This window comes from Chiroxiphia lanceolata, chromosome Z (genome assembly GCF_009829145.1).
Source record: "Chiroxiphia lanceolata isolate bChiLan1 chromosome Z, bChiLan1.pri, whole genome shotgun sequence".
Classification (NCBI taxonomy): domain Eukaryota; kingdom Metazoa; phylum Chordata; class Aves; order Passeriformes; family Pipridae; genus Chiroxiphia; species Chiroxiphia lanceolata.
In genome coordinates, this window is record NC_045671.1 from 21,236,294 (window position 1) to 21,256,059 (window position 19,766).

A 19,766-nucleotide genomic window follows, 5' to 3' on the forward strand; every position below is an offset into this window, starting at 1 on the left:
ACTCCACAGGGGTTGAAAAAAGTTCAGGTTGCCACAGCTCAGCCAACTGCTGTAGAGCCACCTCTTCAGGCTATTTTAGCAAAACAATTTTTGATGATGTAAACTCTGTCAAAAGCAGGGAGAGTTCCTGCTATTGCATTATCACTATATTCTCCGTGGAATTTTTCTTGCAATACAACTGCAGTGGTGCTTTTGTGGCAGCTTCAGTTCACAAAAGGTTCTTGTCACCGCAATAACATTCTGTCCATCCTCAGAACTTCTAGAAGGGTGCTTAACTGTGAAAAATTATGAATGAATTTGCTCTCATGCACTAATGTGATCATGAAGCTCTCAACTAGACCTTTATTTATTCTCTTTTTATTTGTGTAATATATTCTTTGCTGCTTTATTTATTCTCTTTTCATTTGTATAATATATTCTTTGCTTCTTGGATCTGATTATGTTCTTTTGGATGTTAAATTCTCCTTAATCTTCTATAGGCTGATCAGGTTCTTTTGTTTGGGGAAGGATTTCCTTTGGCATGATCTCAGGTCTACAGCAGCATTTCAGTGTTTGTTCTGGTCCTGAATAAGCTGATGAGAAATGACTCCTTTATTTTTCAGATACTGAAGGATGTTTTGGTTCAGATCTATTATTATGTAATCCAGTATATACCTAATGAACATAACTAATAAAGCAGGAGATGCAACAGCAAAATTGCAGTAACAACAATGTATCGGGGCGAAGTTGGGATGTTATTTTGCTTTTGGTCTGTGTTTGACCCTAGCCACCTGCGAAAGTTTATGTTTTTCTCCCGCCAAGTCCACTGATAGAGCAGTGAACTTGGCCTTGGAGAGAGAGTTTCTGTGTAAACTATTTTAATTGGTCTGTTGTGATTGGCTCATTGCTCTCCAAGGGCAGTTGGAGGACAAAGTGATGATGATGGTGTTGAAGGCCATCCCCCAGACTCAATTGATAAGACCCCCCTCAATTCACTGCGCCTGCGTCAGGGGATTTCCAAGGTGTTCACGCATGTGCAGGAGGGGAGCACTTACATAACTGAAGGGGTGGGATTGAGAGCCCCTGACGGGGCGGTGCTGGCCACACCTCCCCTGGGCAGGTGCTCTCAGTAAACTTTAAAAAGGGCAGACTGGTGTCTGGTGGTGTGTGGTTGGCTCTTCACGATGGATCAAGAGGCTTTTAGCGGGGACGCCTGCTGGACGTGGGAGCCTGCCACCCCTCCGGACCACGCAGCTGCCGTAGAGAGACTTCATTCCTGGTTAGGATGGGTAAGATTATCTTATAGGTGACACATGGGTGAGTATAGGGTGTCGAGTTGTCTTACTGGGGTTTTTGTGCACTTTGTCCTCCTTGGCCCTAATTCTTTTCCCTCAGGCGCCTGTTTTTATTCACCTTTTCCTTGTTTGCCACCTTTTTTCTAATAAATAGCTATTGTTTTGCCAACTAGCAACGGTGTTTGGTTTATTCACATACCAGGATCCCTCGAACCTGTTTTTCCCTTTGGTGTTCCACCTTTCCCTGTTACAAACAAATACTAAAGTTTGATAATGGGATTGCAATGTAAAAATTACTGCAGGGCATCACACTACCTTAATATTTCTCTTCAAAGTTATTTACGTTACTCTTGAATCTATACTAGTTAGCAAAAAGCACTCTACTCCCAAGTGTGGGTCCCAAGTTAGGATTAGAAGATGGATTTTTTTTTTTTCCTTTAAAAGACAGGACATAAAGAAAACAGTTGTAATGTAAATTATGGGACTGTTATTTTTGTCTGTAACCCCCAAACCATCATCAAGGTAAATGGAGAAAATACTCAAATAACCACAAGACTGTGAAGCTATGGTGTAATTTGGAAATTTCACTTTTCGTTATTTTGTATGAACAATAGTATGGGAAATAGTGCATTTAATGGTATGAAATGTAGTGATGAGGAAAATAACATTAGGGGATCCTGGTGAACTTTAAAGTGCTGGTTTTTTTGTTAACGTGATAACTTTTTTCAAAGTTACTACTGAAAATTATATCTGTCATTATTCACCTAACAATGCAGGTGCAGTGGTCTTATTTAGGAAGGAATGGGGAAGAGGAAAGATTATGTTACTGTAACAGCCAGTACAGGTCAATTGACCTGCAAAACTATTAGAAGTGGGATGATGTTGAGAAAGTCTGGCAGTTGTTGTCTTTGCACACATTTAATATTTTGAGATACATAGCTTTCTTCTCTGAACTACCATCTTCATCAGCACTGATGCAGATCCACAAGGCAGCTTTCTATTTCTGTTAGGCATTTGAAACGAAGTACCAATACAAAGCTTTTTTAAGATATTCTATGTAGAGAAGTCCATAAATAATCTTTAAAATAATTTTTAAATTTAGAATATTCTCATAAGAATCTTTAGACGTTATAGTTGAATTTAGCATTTCCTACATGTATTTTTTTGCAGTGGTTAAGAGCCTTTTTTTATAAAACTGTGGATTATCTTACCCCTGCTGCAGCTTTTGGACAGGAGGCTGTTATCAGTGATCTTACCTCTTACTGTAATAGAACCAGATTAACACAGTCACTTGGTTTAATTGCAGGTTGGCAAAAGAAAAAGTTATGTATGAAAAAGAAGCAAAACAGCAAGAAGAAAAGATTGAAAAAATGAAAGCTGAAGCATGTGATGATTATGGAATTAAGAAGCAGGTAACTATCCTAGAACTTGTTTTATAAAATTCTTCGTTTTCATTTAATCCTTAAATACAAGAATCTACTGTACCTGTTATATAAATACTAGACTAAAGTCCTGTCACTTACAAAAGTTATAATAAGCAGCTGTAGAAACTTCCTTAAACTGTTAAATTATAAGGAGACTGCGTATGGATTATTACTTAGCGCTTCGCGTCATGATGGCTGTCACTCACGAACAGTGCATCTGAGCCCATCATGAACTCTTTCTCAGAAGTACCAAGAACCTGTAGTAAATACATGGTCTGGATGGATATAGGTAAACCAAGTGCTTGTTGTTACAGCAAATGTTACAGCAAAGTGAGAATGCTTGGTAGTTAATATGAAGATGAAACATTTCAACTCTTGAGGATACTAGTATTCTTCTGGTAAATTCCCAGGTGTCAAAGAAAGGGAGCAGTGGGTATGCAGCTGGTCCCCAAGAGCTGCTGGAGTTTGTAGTGAAGTCACTGACTAGGAAGAGACATGCTATATTTTCATCTGCTCAAGAATATGATTTAGCGTTACTATTACAGTATGACTACATTTTTTCTTGGAAGGTGTCCCACAAGAACAGTGGTTGCAGACAGTTGGTCCATACCATTTTGGAAGAAGTGTCACATTTCTTTCTCCCTGGGAGGCAGCTAGAGTTGGGAGATTTGTGTTTATTCTTCACAGAAGTATGAAATGTCCATGTTTCACTGTGGTCTTCATATTCTTTCAACTAACTATGTTACCTTTTAACTATGTTTTTTCCCCAAGCATTTCCCAGATGTTTTCTCTCAAATCTTCTCAGAAACTAAAACTGTAAATTAAAATTAATTTCACTTTTTTTTAACAGTGTGCTGGCCTTGTGTTCTAACACATAGCCTATTGGTGTCCTATCTTCATTTTTAAACAATGGAAGAATTGGTTAAGCAAAACTCAAATATAAAATTAACAAAAGATAGGAGAAGGAATTTTTAGAGCAAGCTAAACCAGCTTTTTTCAGTAAGTTCATATTTCAGTTCGCGTGTCTGTGTCCTGCCTTGCTTTCATTACGAATTCTTTATTATACAAATAAAGAATTGGTATACAAGAAGAAAATTTTATTTCATAGAGCGAAGCTGTCTTCTGCCTCACAACAGACTGAGACTTGAAGATCCTTACAAAACGGTAGCCTTTCTGAAGATCCGCTGGTGCTAACAAGAACTAATGAATGCAATTCACATTTTTAGTGTCGTCCATTCATCAGATTATTTGACTGCACCATGGTATTTCCGCAGTGACCTGCAAGATATCATCAAAGTCAAAAACAGCGGTGGCTGTGAACTTCTGCTGAAATGAAATGTTCCATACTACTTGAAGGTATTCTCAGACACCAATGACAAAAGCCTTCGCAGAAAACAGCATTCATTCATTCAGAAATTGCCTGATCCACTTTGAAAGCAAGCAGTTCCTCCAATGACATCTTCACTTCTTATTTGTCTGGAAATTCATAATATTTTAGGTTATTAAAAATGTGGCAGCTCAGAAAGAATGTGCACACTTTTCCTAGGATCAAATCTGCTATTCTGAAGAAAGTTATATAATACCAGGAGTTTGCTCAGAATGATATTTTGGATAGAGTTAAGTGTTTGAGATTTTTTTTCAGGAAAAATATCTGTAGTTACACATTTTAAGAATTACTTTTAGTTAATTTCTAATCTGAATAATTCTTAAAATACAGTTGTAGTCTTTGGTAATAAAAAGTAACATTAGGGGAATGGGAATGAATTCAATCATTTGAGACTACGAGAATAGTTTTAACTATTACTGTAGCTGAAGTATTAGCTAAATGAGATAGACAGATATATATATAAATAAATATACACACAAATCAATAGAGAGTTCATGGAGAGATGCTTAGAAAGCTTAAAAGCATTACTTGCAGTTTTCTGGTTACAACTCACAAGTAGAACATATGCTTTTACAGTACCGAAGTGAATATGGCAGATTTTGCTTGAAAGTGGATAATGCCATTCCTACAGCACATGTAGTCTTTAGGGTGTGTCTGGTCTGTAATGAGGGATCCCTTTGTCAAACAGTAAGGTTTGACTTAGTATTTTTCTTCTAACTCCTTGTGCAGTGGGGCATCTTGTGGTTCCTGTGGACTCAAGTGTTCTCTAGCTGAGGCAGTGACCAGCAGGGTTGGTTGGCAGTGTTAGATGCTGGTCTTCACATGCACTGTCCAGAGAGACCTGCTTAATGAGGAGCAGATTCAACATCAGAAAAACAAAAAGAACAGTTTTCTTGCAGTGCTGGTAGGTGCTGACCAAGCTTATAATTTCAAGATTCCTGTGCAACAGTTAGTGGACAAGTGATTATGTGAGAGTATTTAAAAGCCAGAATATATATTCACGTGTGTGTATGTAATTGGTACATATATGAGTCATTTACATTTATCATGGTTATTAGGTGTCTCTTCTGTTTAGACCACCACTGCTGTCATGTGAAACAATACAGCCTCTATATCCTGTGACCCAGTAGTTTATCAGGCTGTCCTCCTAAGAGAAAGGAAGGACAGAGAGCCCTATTGAAGTTTTCTTCTTGTTGTTTTCAAATTATTTGTGGATCTGCATATCTCTAAATCTCTTAATTAGATCTGGGTCAGCTGGGGAAAAAACCCAAATCTATAAACTCTGCTTCTGTCTTTTTGAAGCTGATAAAACTGGTATCCTCACTAATACAATCAATGCATGTCAGGCTGAGCAAAATTGCTTCCTGTTACAGGTATCAGCACTCATATGAAGTAACACTTACTGTATTCTTAAATGATCAAAAATTTATTTCTGTCTAAGTGCTTGAGTGATCCAAAAGTAGAGAATCTGCCTGATCTAACAGCTCTGTTATGTCGAAAGTTAAAACAGCTTTGAGTTTTCATTGTGGAACATGCTAAAAATATAAGTTGCTAATGTTTAAAGCCTGGTATTACTCCCTCAGCTGTTTCTCACAGGTTTGGTCTTTATGCTTATTTTGAATGTGTAAATTGTCTGATTTTAGTTATGGTGCCCTTCCTACTAAGCAAATGGTAGGTGAATCTGTGTGTTTGCATCTGCGCTGTCTTATCTGTCACTGCAGTCTGAAATTTATGGAAAACGGATTGAAGGCTACCCAGTAGTGCATTAAGCAAATACTTATTTTGACATCTGATCCAATTTACAATTTCCAATCATGTTTAGTAGATAGGCTATATACAACCCAACAGTTAAAGAGCTCCATCACATCTGAGGAAGCTGTTTTATTTTGAAATACGCCAGACATCTGTTCCTTTAGTAGAAATAGCTTCAGTCCTGAAAGACAACTGACTAGAAACATCATGGGTTGAAGAGATTTGTTTAACTGGCTTTTTCAGTACACCTGAAGGAAAGGGGATGTCATCCTCACTGTAGCCACAAGAGCGCTTTTGGTCCTATGTGCACTTATTGACAACAAGCTCAATTTGTTTCTCTCTGTACACATTTTTGTCCTTTATTGCTTGTCGTAACACTGTATTTAGATGCACTTCAGTTACTCCAGATTTTTAATAATTCTGTTTGACACTGTAATTCACAAAAACTTTGCAGATATTTATGATTCTTTGCAAAGTTAGATCAACTTCATGTTATAACTTCCTTTGTAACATAGTGTCCTGATTTCAGCTGGGACAGAGTTAATTTTCTTCCTAGTAACTAGTACAGTGCTGGTTTTTTAGTATGAAAATAAATGTTGATAACACACTTTAGTTGTTGCTAAGTAGCATTTACCCAAAGTTAAGGACTTTTTGCTGTCTTGTGCTCTGCCAGTTGAGCAGGTGCACAAAAAGCCATGAGGGACCATAGTCAGAACAGGTGACCCAGACTGGCCACAGGGATATTCCATATTATAGGATGTCATGCTCAGTATATAAAACTGGGGGAGTTGGCTGGGAGATGCCAATTACTGCTTGGGGATGGAATGAGTATCAGTTAGCAGTTGGTAAGCAGTTGCACCGAGCAACACTTGTTCCTCTTGGGTTCTGTTACTCTCTCTCCCTCTCACTACTATCACTACATTTTGTTTCAGTTATTAAATTGTTCTTATCTCAGCCCATGAGGTTTACTTCTTCTTTCTGATTCTCCTCTCCACCAGGGCAGGGGCAAGTGAGAGGCTGCCTGGTACTTAGTTGCTGGCTGGGTTTAAATCACAGTCCTTGGTATCTGGGGTTTGAGTCACCCAGTGCTGGTCACTGGAATTTGAGTACCTGCAGTGCACGTTACAGGGACGGAAGTGGCTGCAGCACCTGTCATTGTAGCTTGAGTGGCTTTGGTACCTTAGAGTTCAGTCAGAAAGTCTGACAGAATTTTGATAGAATTTGAAGAGCAAACACTTCAAAAAGTCTAGTCCTAAAGCTCATCTAATTATTCGAGCTTTTGACTTTGCTTTGTTATGTACCTTTGTAGTGGTACATGTAGCATTACTTGAAAAAACGTGGTTTATGCAGAGGTTAAATAATACTGGTTCCACATAATTCCTGTTCTAGTCTTCAACTGAATATAGTTCCAGGATTCATCATAATTTTTATTTATTATTGCATAACTGCAGGAAAATGTAAATAAAATTCAGGTACCCCTTTGGATCTCAGTCAAATGCTGTTTTGAACAGAATGATTGGGGTAGATGTGTTCATTTCTCAGAGCAGGCAGAACTACAGCTTACAGATTCTAGATTTCTATGCCTTCCCAGATGGCTTATCTAGTGGCACATATCAAACAAGTTACTACTTTTCATCTCACTTACCAGCTTTACAACAAACAAATATTTAGTAGTGCCAGCTCAAGGAAGTAATTGTTGGATATTCTCACTCTTGTAGGTATTCTTTATACAAGAAATTTCTACTACATAAAGTAGAAGGCAGCATCTCATACAGTTTATGGCACACCTCATTCTGTGGATGTTATATTCACTGATGAAAGCCTAAAATTAGAAACTAAGTTTTTTCTCTCAAAACCGACTTGACATAAGAACTTAAATATATGACACTTCAAAACATGGTGATAATGTCTTACTACATAAGGCCTTCCTGAATGCATGAATACATTCTTAGCTATAGCTTAACATCCTTTTTACAATGACCCTTTGGCACAGCAGCAGTTACGCTAAAAGGACAATACAGCATAGGAATGACAGAGTGAAATAAGCCATTTAAAGGGAATGTCTTCTGTTGAGCGTTGTCCTGAATGTATTGTATGTTTCATATTTAAATATCTAACAGATTTTCATTTCTAAATAGATTTAGTATTACTGAACAACTCTGCACACCTTTCCTTCTCAATGGTTGGATTTCAGATCCAGAAATGTTCCATGGAGCAAATGTTCCGTTTTTTAAGACTGAAGTTGTTTTCTTTAGGAGGCGGCAGGATTTTCAGATTCAGTGGGGTGCCAGTTTAGTAATTTTGTTCAAAGTGCGTGGTGAGAATAATCTTTCTCCTAAAATGAAGCACAAAGATAAGTAATAACTTTTTATGCATGATAAGCATCAAAAATATGAGCCTGCTGGTCTTTGCTTTTCATTTTTCTTTACCTTTGTCTTTCAGTCAGAGCCTCCTGCAGTCTGCACACAATGTGATCAATAACTCAATAACTTTTTTCATGCAGTAATTATCTCTATGGGGTATTATCTGAACACTCTTTTTCTTTATTACCCAAAAGATGCAGGAGATATTTATATAACCAGCTGATCCCATTTTGGATGAAGCTGCTTCATGACAGCAGGAGAAAGTTTGTTTTAAATAGACTTTTTAACAAATGGTGTATGGAAACCTTACCAGGCAGTACTTCTTCCTAAGGGAAAAATTATTCTAAATACTCTTTTGCGCCTAATACTTTATATTTAATTAAGCACAGAGTAAATGGAAGTGTCCTGTAAATTAAAAGAGTTTTAAACAATTATGCTAAGTGAGTGTCTTTTAATAAAAAAGCCTATTCAGAAGATGGGTGCAACTGTTCTGAAGTTCCTCGATAATGACTGGACTGCTGATTTTTCCGAGTAAAAACTTATCTTAAAAGATAATGTTTCTATCTGGAATACATTCTTATTGGCTTCTAATTTTCACAGATCGAGATCTTACAAGAGTCACGAATGATGATTCCGGACTGCCAGCGCAGACTAGAAGTTGCACACGCAGAGCTTACTCAACTACTAGTGAGTATAGCACCATACCCCACTGATCAAGAAGTGCTGCTGTTCCTGGGTGACCTGAATAAACATGGCTGTCTGCAGTGCAACTGCAGCAAATTAAAACTGGATTGAAGAATTACTGTTTATAAGTTCCAAGACTAGAATCCTGTAACATAGCAGTATTTCACTTTTAGTAACTGTCTTTGCAGACTTGATCTTCAGTCTGTGAAAACTGTGTGCGTTAGAATAGTGGAAGCCGTCTTTAATGGAACATACACTCAACAGTTTAAATACAAAACTGTATTTAAACAGCACAGACTCAGAATTCCTGCGCTAGTTCCATCATCAGAAAAAACAGTTAACTGGTTTTACAGATAGTGTAGATGTATGTATTATGCTTGTAGTGAACTGAAATAGTCAAAATACTTTGCTTACTACTTTTATTATGCTATGGACAAAAAACAAGTCAGATGAGTCCTTGCTTTACTTTTTATTAGTGAAGTGAGCAGTAGTGCCACGTTTTTAAGATACAAATACCTGCAGGAATGAAAAGTATCTTGTACAAATAGATTAACTGAAACTATACCAAGTTTGGAGATGATCATGCTTATTTTTAAAGGTGCCTTCTCATCAAGGATGCAGCTAAATGTGTAAATGCTATTGTGGGGCTAAAAATATATGCCCTACATTAAGCCCCAGATATACTGATGGCTAAAATGCAAATACTTTTTTTAACGGAAAATTCAAGGTATCCTCAGGTCTTTTGCCTCTACTGTTTTCCAAAATAAATGTTTAGTACCTGGCAAGATTTAGGGTTCTTTTGTCAGTCAACTAGTTACTTAACAGTTAGCCAGTCTAGATTTCAGTGGCATGCAGAAATAGTGCTATTGATTTATAGTATGCTATGCAAACTTAAGGAACGGGGACAGTTACTATTGTTGTTAAGAATTTGAAAGTCTTCAGGTGTTGCTTTCTTTCCTTAGCTCACCTTCAATGCTTTTATTAAAATTTACTGTATCATAGTGTGTTTTTTCAGTTGTCAATCTACTTAAGCTTTTTCCTAAGAGTACTCTCTGTCTGAGGTTTGTTCTTATTAGTTCCTTGATTTTAAATATTTAACACAATAAAATAAAGGTATGCACAGGTCAAATCTGCTTCCACGTGACAGGTATTATACTGGACCTTAAGTAGGATTAAAGAATTTACCTGTGCTTTGAGTCACACAGAACTTACGTTTTCAAAAATGATGTATCTCTCATTTCATGGAATGGTTTGGGTTGGAAGGGACCTTTAAAGGTCATCTAGTCCAACCCCCTTGCAATGAGCAGGGATATCTTCAATGAGATCAGATCGCTCATAGGCCCATCCTAAATGTTTACAGGGATGCAGCACCTACCACCTCTCTAGGCAACCTGTTAACAGTGTTTTGTCACCCTCACTGTAAAATACTTCTTCCTTATATCTAGTCTGAATCTACCTTCTTTTAGCTTAAACCCATCACCCTTTGTCCTATTGCAACAGGCCCTTCTAAAAGGTCTGTTCCGCCCCCTCTAAGTACTACAAGGTGCTAGAAGGTCTCTCCAGAGCCTTCTCTTCTCCAGGCTATACAGCCCCAACTCTCTGAGCCTTTTGTTATAAGGGAGCTGCTCCAGCCCTCTGATCATCTTGGTAGCCCTCCTCTGGACTCATTCTAACAGGTCAGTGTCTGGACTGAGGACCTCAGAGATGGATGCAGTGCTCCAGGTGGAGTCTCACCACAGCAGAGGGGCAGAATTCCCTCCCTTGACCTGCTGCCCACACTGCTTTTGATGCAGCCCAGGATACAACTGGCTTTCTGGGCTGTGAGTGCACATTGCTGGGTCATGTCCAGCCTCTCATCCACCAGCACCCCCGAGTCCTTCTCAGCACGGCTGCTCTCAGTTTCTTCATCCTGAACCTTTATTGATACTGGGGGTTGCTCAGACCCAGGTGCAGCATCTTGCACTTGACCTTGTTAAACCTCATGAGATTCACATGGGCCCACTTCTTGAGCTTGTCCAGGTTGCTCTGGATGGCATCAGGTGTGTCAGCGGCACCACTCTTTAGCCACTAAACTGTCTACCCATCAAATCCATCTCTCCAGCTTAGAGATGTTTCCCTTTTTCCAGTCTTCAAGGACTTCACTGGACTGCCACAGCTTTACAAATATCATGGAGAGGGACTTGGCAACTACATCAGCCAATTACCTCAGGACTCTGGGAGGCATCCTACTGGGTCCTACAGACTTATGTACATTCTGGTTCCTCAGGTGGTTGGGAGTCTGATCTTTACTTACAGTGGGAGGGACTTTGCTCCCTAGGTCCCTATCCATCCACTTGAGAGATGTGGGAAGAAAGGCTGCCAGTAAGACAAAAACGTGGTTACCTCAGCCTTCTCATCTGTTGTTACCAGGTTTTTTCCAGAGTTACCTTCTTAAATTTAATCCCACAGCAGTTATTTTCAGAATACTCAAAAATGTTGTTTTTAATTCCAGGAAAATGAAAAAGAATTGGAAGAAGCTGAAGAGTATAAAGAAGCACGTTCCATACTGGAGTCAGTGAAGCTGGAAGCCTAGCAGTTTTCCAGTACTCTCTTTATATGCATTAGCACGGGGTCCATTCCATACTTCATTTTACTATGGTTCTACTACTATTATTGACTTGCTGAGGTTCCCTTTATGCAAACTGGCCTTTCTCTAACTGCAAGACGCATCAAATAAAGGATGTTCTGAAACATTTGTGTGTTCCATATTCAGGCAAAACAGATGTGTTTCCAGTTCACCTCAACTGAAAAAAGGAAAAATATAAGTGTAATAGCTGATATACAGAACTTAATCTGAACAATTCAGGCTAAGAAACAAAGTTTGGTTATGTGAGCGACCAGTAAATACTTCAGAATGAAATAGCATCACAGAATGGTTTGGACTGGAAGGGTTCCATCTAGTTCCCGCCCCTGATATGGGCTGCAGAAGCACCTTATATGTGAAATAATTTAAAGCCATTATAGCATAACAATCTGTACTGAAAGAGAATATGGACTAAATGACCCTTCACAGTCACCCATCTTTTTTCTATGATGCAGTTTTTCTATAATTTTTTTCAACTACGTACTCCTTGTTTATCTTTGAGCCCAAGACAAAATTAAAAGCTGATTCCAAATCTTTCTCATTTGACTTGGACTGATTTGTAAAGCCCAATCCACATAATTACCATTGCTCAAAAATTCTGTTACTTTTCAAGAAACAGAATTTAGCACGTGACTAGTATGTTGTCAGTTGCACCTGCTAGTAAGAGTTCTGTACTAAATACTTTTCCTGAAAGCACATTGGCCTGAGATTTTTTTTTTTGAACCAAGCTTAAACCCCAGAACATGAAAGAGACCTAATGAGTAAGGGAATAATACTTAGTCTGCCTGGAACAGCATTAAAATGTTATGTACAAAAGTTGTGGGTTTTTGAAAGTAGCTTCTCTACAGCAAATAGTAAGCTCTGTTGAAAAACAAGAAAGCTTTTTACATTAGTTTTTCTAGTTTGAAAGTGCTCTGGCATGTTCCTTAAAGGCAACACAAAGCACAGTGTACCTTTTGTGTGGTGCTATATTGAATACTCAATAAAATTTTTTGTTAATTTGCCTGAGTTTGAGTAAACTGCTCTTTCAGTACCTCTGTTTGTGTACCTTAATCACAGGAGAGTAGTAAGTCTACTTCCCCATCACTCTTAAGCACTGCTCTGACTGGTTATCAACACCAAAAGATTTCTAATTTGACTGCAGAATGATCTACTTTTGAAATGTCCCCAGAGCAGTAGCAGACAGGGCTGAGAGGTGAAACCTTTTGTGACACTCTGGTTTCATAAGAGAACACGCATACCTTCTTACCAGCATTGTGTCCTAGGCATGTAATTGCCAAGCAGACACTTCCCAGCTCATAGCACAAGTGAACTGCTATTGAGGAAAACATCTGTCTTTGAATACTCATTCAGCGAGTTTCTTCCATGGACCCGTAAAACTCCAGCCCCGGGAGCTGACAGCTCACGGGATTGGCTAAGAGCTTTAATTTAATATATAGATACAGGGTTCTTTAATACCTCGAGGTAGCATCAAGAGAATAAGCCACAGGCTTGTTCCCAAGGAATTTCTTTATTAATTTAGGGGACTAAATAAGGGGACTTGGCCAAAGTTCATAAGGACACTACACAAGCTAGACAAAATGTTCCACAATACTGACGCAGCATATACTATTAATGCAACAACACTGAAGTCAAGGTCCAATAAACCAACAACACTTAAATTAAAATCCAATCCCTCCAGCTCCAAACCACCCTAAGCATCAAGAAAGGAGCAGAGAAGGAGGAACAGAGGGATCAACAAGAGAGGAGGAGAAAGAGGGAGAGACAGATTTTAGAGCTACCACTGAAGCGTTGTAGAAGACCAGCTCTCACAAGTCCAAGTGGCAGTGCCACGATACGAAGCAAACACATGCCCTTGGTTTTATTTGCTCTGGTCTCTATGGCCAACCCTTCCAGCCACTCTGGGGTTCCAGGTCAGGGTGAGAAACAGTGTTCTCACTGTCCCTGCCAATCTGAGGCTGGGTTAGGGGCTCCAGCAGGTGTGGTGTATTATAGTTTTCCTGGGCTGTTTGTGACTGGCAGCAACTCTGGGGCTGTTCCATGTGGGCTCCAGGGGCTGCCATGACGGATGTGACACCACCCTACCTCCATGAGGTTCAACCCATCCCTTCCCTCTCCACACACGCGCACACACAGAGTCCCCACCAGTTGGTTCTGACTCAATAATAGATCTGATGTCTAACATCCCACCCTCTTGGGTCAGAACACCAGCCAGGACCAGGTTTAATCATCCCTCTTATTCTTGTAGTGCAAGCTGGCAGACAGAGGGAGAAAGAAGACAGGAAAAAGAGGAAAGTATACAAGAAAACCACATCAATAACCATATCAAACCTTATCAATAACCCTAAACTAGGTGTTTTATCAATACAGAGACTCCACTCCATGGAAATTACTCTCTCACACCTTCACTGGGAGAGGTGGCTGGAGTGTACAAAGCAGATTACGTGTCTCTGCTGACAACTGCAGTCAGCCTGGCAGTAATTCTTCGCTTGGAGCCATTGAGTGGAGTGTGGAGAATAAATGCTGAGCTGAAAGGAGTTGTAGGGAAGTGCTGAGTCTGCCAGGTAAAGCAGAATTCAAAATAAAAATTACTGTTCTTCAGAAGAAAGAATACGCCCTTCTGGAAAACAAGTCCACAGAAAAATGATGTGCAGTTGCTGAGTACCACAAGAAACACAGGTCAATATAAAAGCTAAACAGAGTGGTGACCTATAGTGGCTGAAGGGAAGTAGCACTGTAATATGGCTTAAGTTGCCAGTCAGAGTTAAAGGCACATGGGAATGAGTACCTACCACATAATCTCCAGGGAAAAGTTTCTCAGTGCAGTAGTTTCCAGGGTAGAGTGGTTTCTCCTGCTTGCCTAATACTTCTCTGTCCAAGCTATTTTCTAGCTCCCTACAATTGCATCAGGGGATGATGATCCTCTTCCCTATCACTAAGTTCTCCAAAAGACAAGCATGTTCTGCAGTATGGAAAATATCCATCCTCACTGATGAAAATCAAGGTATGTTCACACCTGAAAGTACTTTCTTGTCTCCAGATGCCTCCGGAAACATCTGAGAGGACAGCAGCATGTTTTCAGGCTCCAGCATCCTTTAAGAGAAGGAAAGAGCTAACTGTACACAGCTATTTTGGGTTAAATCCACATAAAGGATAAACCACACAGAGCTGCTCTGTTTCCTTATAATAACATCTTGTTTTGGCAACCCACCGTCTGTGTCTCTGGTGAAACCTTTCAACTGTGCTGCAGTCAATCTCCTACATTGTAACACTCGTGGGTGCGCGGGAGAGAATTCAAGTCCTTTGTCTAACTCAAGCAAGCCGAAAGGTTCAGATCAAGGAAAATACTTAATCCTAATAGACTGAGGCCTTCAGAATTACCACATTAGTATGACAGGTGGCTGCACAGCCTCTTAAGACTGGGCACTTACCAAAAATTTACTACTAAAATTGAATGGTCTGATCACCGCAAAAGGTACAGTTCTGTTCAACTGACCTGTATGACAAAAGAAGTGAAAGGGGAATTGTGTGTATTTAATATGTGGGTGATACAAGGGTGTTCAGTATCTTCAAGGACAATATTAGAAATCAAAAGGTTTCTGACCCACTGGAGAAAGTTTAAAAAAACTGCATTCAACAAGGACATATTTAAATAAGGAAAAAAAGCAAAATTATACATGGTAGCAGCAATTTTCTACTGCATAAGCACAAGAAAAGGTAAAAGCTAGACATTTCTGAAAGAAACGTAAGAATTTTAGTGAGTTATATGCATTAGCTTAGCTCACAAGACATGGGCAACAACCCTAACACTTCCCTTTGTATTAAAAGACTTCATCTAGAAGCATTATCACAGCTAGAAGCTACAACTAAAGGGATGAACAAATAAGAAAGATTCAAAGGAAAACATTGAAAACTAAAAAGACTGAAAAATGATTTCTGCAAAAGAAGGAACAAATCCAGATGTTTTAGCCTAGAATAATACTGAGGGTAGCAATGGTAATAGTCTTCAAGCATATACAAGGTTATGGAGGAAAATAATAAAGTTTTGCTTGGCAGAAAGAGTAAGAGTCAATGAGCTTCAGTTACAGTGAGGGGGAAAAAAAGCTGGAAGCGTTCTTCCATCAGGAAACAACTAAGACAAATGAAGTTCTGGAACTGCCCAAGGACTCTGTCGGAGATGCCTTCCTGGAGATCTTGACCAGGCAGCTCTGTCACACATCATACAAGGACAGCTGATCCTGCCTCGTACTTATGCATTAGGGAAAGCATCAAAAGGTGGACAAGCATCCGTCCTTTCCTCAGCAGCATTTACCCTCATTCAAAAATATAAAAGATTTGTGACACAGCTGAACTACTCTGAATACAGCGCAGAGGTGATCCCCAGAGACTCTTCAAAGGAGAGGATTTCAGTGATACGTACCAGGCTTTTCAGATCTTGACTGCATGTTACAACACAGGATTCAAAGAAGCTGAAAATAGTCCTTCTTAATGAAAGGACAAGATGACAATCCAGATGAAATAATTTTGTCTGGCTTTCCACTTACTATTGGCATTTCTGAACACTCCCCACTAAAATGCAATGTCAAATACCTTAAATTCTCACTTGTCATTTTATTTTATGTTAACTTTGTGAAAATGGGACTTGCTCAGGGCAAAGATAAGAGGCCAGAAGTTTGAACTGAAGCTGAAATCAGAAGGATGGAACTTGCAAGGCAAGAAGTGAACTGTGGGGCCTGCTGGAAGCAACTGCAAGGGAACTAGCAAATTTTGTTGAAAGTCTCGCCCTTCATACAGACTCAGAGCAGGACTACAAACTTGAGGGAAAGGAGAAGAAAGCATGTTATTTATGGCCTAACTGTCTTAACAACCCTTCTCCCATCAGATCTCTCAGGAGTACCCACTCTTTATAAGGACACCATGAACAGAAAACACAGAGAACCAATTCTGGGTTCTCTTTCACACGCAATCTTGGCTGTACTCTCTTATTACATGTAACAGAGGTCTCATGACAAATCCAAATGATGGGCTTAGGACTTTGGAGGACATGGTGAAAGGGATATGAAATTGCCACCTTCCACCTGTTTTCTAAATACAAATTCAACTACAGTGAAAAAATCAGCTCTTGAACTTCACAGGTTATTTGCTAGCACACCCAGGATCCAGCATTTCAAGGCAAACATCACCAATGTCCAAAATCTAGAACCACTCAACATAAACATTACTTTTAACAGAAAGAAGAAAAACTTTGTTACAACAGTTTTGTTTTCTTATTGTTCTGAAGTTACTGTAGATGTTACATTAGATGCAAGGAAACTCAATTTCCTCAATTTACAATAGATGCAAAGAGCCTCAATTAATAAGGTTAACAGAGGCTGAATAGGTTGAAAATGGAAAAAATAAGCACATTATTTATGTATCAGTTACTACTTGCTCTCCATTTCAACAAAAGGAAATAAAATTTTCTCATCTTTCCTAACAATCCAGAGGCCTCCTCCTGCCCCTGCATAATTAGCAGTAAATTTCACCACAGCTCTCCATAAGCAATCAAAAAGGCTATCTAATTAAAAAAGTAATTAGTTTACACAGATAGATGTGAGTGGGTAGATTAGTTTATGAAAATAAAATGAAATTCCTCTGGATGCTTTTAGTGACTTGGCTTTCTGCTCTTTTACAGCTTTGACACATTGCCAAGGGAACAGGTTAAAAATAAGTAAAAAACCCCTTCATTTGTAAATGAAGAGAGTATCTTTCAAAGCCAATTGATCAGATATGTCAATTTTATAACTTGTCCTCTTTTTTCAACACAGAAGATAAACTTCATACTTTTGTATAAAAATCAATGCCTCCATAAAAGGACTAATGTGTTATGTTTCATTTTCTCTGGTCATTTACACAATACCTACCACCACGTCACGTAGGCACCAAACTGAACCTGGAAAAGAGAGGTTTGAGCGCTATCACCCAGCACACCACAGGATTCTTAAGAACCCAGAACAGCTCTTGACACCAGACCTGACCAAAGGGTCTTTCCCCCAATCATCCTGCCACCAGCAGAAGCCAGGGGAAACACACAGAGCAGGAATGCAGTTTTCCTCGGGGTGAAGATACACCCTCACACTCCTGCAATTTCCCCAAATGCAGGAAACTCCATTGCATGTTTGTAGTGGCAGCAGGGAATATATTTTCACACTCTTGAGCTGGAGGACACGTGGAGAACACAAAAGCCAGCATCCAATACTCAAGTAATCCAGTAACTATAACAGTAATCCTTGATGAGAACTAGGAAGCTTTGCCAGGGAAATCAGTGAGTAAAGAAACTTCCTCCCTCAAAGGCTTTATCATGGCCAGTGCCTACTGAGGAACCTCATCTCCATGAATAAATCAAATACCGTTTGTTACCTTCAAATAAAATTGCAATAAGAATTCTAACCAGTACAAGGGAGGAAGCTGCCTTTTTAACAGTATGGAAAAAAAACCCAGCAAACTCAACTGTTACTCTTTGTTAAGCAAATTAAACAGCTGTAAACTTAAGTTTTAAATTAAGAAGGTATAACTGAAACTAAAGTTTTAAACAGTGATACAAAAAATATACAACTACCTATACCTATAAAGAATTCTTTAAACAATTTGTTTTTAAAAGATCCAGAGATAAACTCTCATTTTGTTTGCCTTTGCTATTTTCAGAGCACTGCCCATTGATTCAAGGAATATTGAGTCAACTGGCAATTTCTGGCTAATGTGGACTCACAAGAATCCACTCTGAAGACATCTGAAATTCCACATGTATCCCCAGGCACAGTAGATGGAGCCAGGGGAGGGGGGTGGGGGGGAAGCTTTTGTAATGATGACAATGATGCAATTTTCACACCAAAGCTAACAAACCTGAGATTACTCGGTCAAACCAATTTTAAATTGGTAATTATCAACATTACCTATGCATTGTTCACTAGCCTACACAAAGTGAGCTGAGTCCATTTCTGAGTATTATTGAGCTTTTACAGAGACAGCATCTAGAAAGCCTTCACATTAGATCTTCACTGTGCCAGGGACAAGAGGGCAGACCCATGTCCTCACTGTTAACCCTTTCAAAGGACCCTAGAACTGAGCTGACATGGAAACTACTTTTCTGTCATTAAACTTACCACTAAAAGTAGTGCTGTCAAACCATCAAGACACATCACAGAAATGAGGAGGCAAGGTAAGAACAGTCAACAGTTTTGCCAAGACTGAACATTCTGTGGATAAAGAGGAGATTCTAATCCCTTCTGCACCAAACACAGCACCTTTCAGAAAGGTTCCTATTAATTTTTAATGACAAACTCAGTTGGAGTTAGACCAATACTCTGTATTTAGACATCCAAATATCAGACTTCACTCAAAAATTGCAACATCATCAGCCGCCTATGATTAAGAGCACTTCAGAGCTGGCTTAACATCAAAGAGATGTTACTCTTCAGCTAGAGTTCCTTCAGAAATAGAGAATCCACTTTCAAGTTTACATCTCCTTCATGAAGTTCAAACAGGAAATACAGAGAATACTCTACAACTTCACAGGCAAAAAGAAAACCCACAAGCCAGATGCTTGACAAGCCAGATTCTTGACAAGCCAGACACAGACAACGTATTACTTTGTCTTAGTTTACTAGGCAGAGCAGTAGACCACTACTGGGGACAGGTTACCAAGAGTATGGCAATTTCATTTTGTTGTTATTCAGCAAATCAATTAGTCTCTCCAACCTTTACTTAAGTTTTGCACACAATAAGGCCCAAACCTAAGTGTTTCAAGTTTGTTGTCCCACGGGTGATGTCAGGATGATTTCAGTTTTGTACTTCTGTCATCTGGTAAAAGTGAACAAACTACACTGAACTGAAGAAGCAAAAAGAACTTGATCTTAAATTTACACTCAAACGCATAAGCTTCAGAACTTCTTGACAATTTTAAAACCAGAAGTTAATCATCCCTGGATTATGCAGTATATTGTATTACAGGCAGTTAATACAGTTAACCAAGCAGAAGCAATTGCTCCCTAACAAGAGAAGAATTACACAGACTGCAAGATTAACAAGTAAAAGATAACTGCAATCTCTAGCTGTTTCTTTAAGTCTTCTGCACTAGAACTAGATGGTGGTAAATCTAATTAAGTGCCTAGATGGACAGGGAAGGATGAAAAGGAGTAAGAGCTGAAGAGTCTATTACCAGGCTTAAACTAACTCTGGATGTGCAAGACTTGGACTAGAGGCTGAAGATGAATCCAAATG

The 19,766-nt window shown here is 39.1% G+C and overlaps 1 protein-coding gene across 1 annotated transcript in view; it reads left to right on the forward strand.

Moving 5' to 3' along the window:
- The window catches only part of TBCA (tubulin folding cofactor A), a 26,375-nt gene extending 13,860 nt beyond the window's left edge, over window positions 1-12,515 (forward strand). The window contains exons 2-4 of the mRNA XM_032676115.1: window positions 2,581-2,686; window positions 8,801-8,887; window positions 11,376-12,515. Coding sequence (XP_032532006.1) covers window positions 2,581-2,686; window positions 8,801-8,887; window positions 11,376-11,456 — 274 coding nt within the window. The 3' untranslated portion in view covers window positions 11,457-12,515. The remainder of the gene's footprint in view (window positions 1-2,580; window positions 2,687-8,800; window positions 8,888-11,375) is intronic.
- The last annotated feature ends 7,251 nt before the right edge of the window (window positions 12,516-19,766 follow it).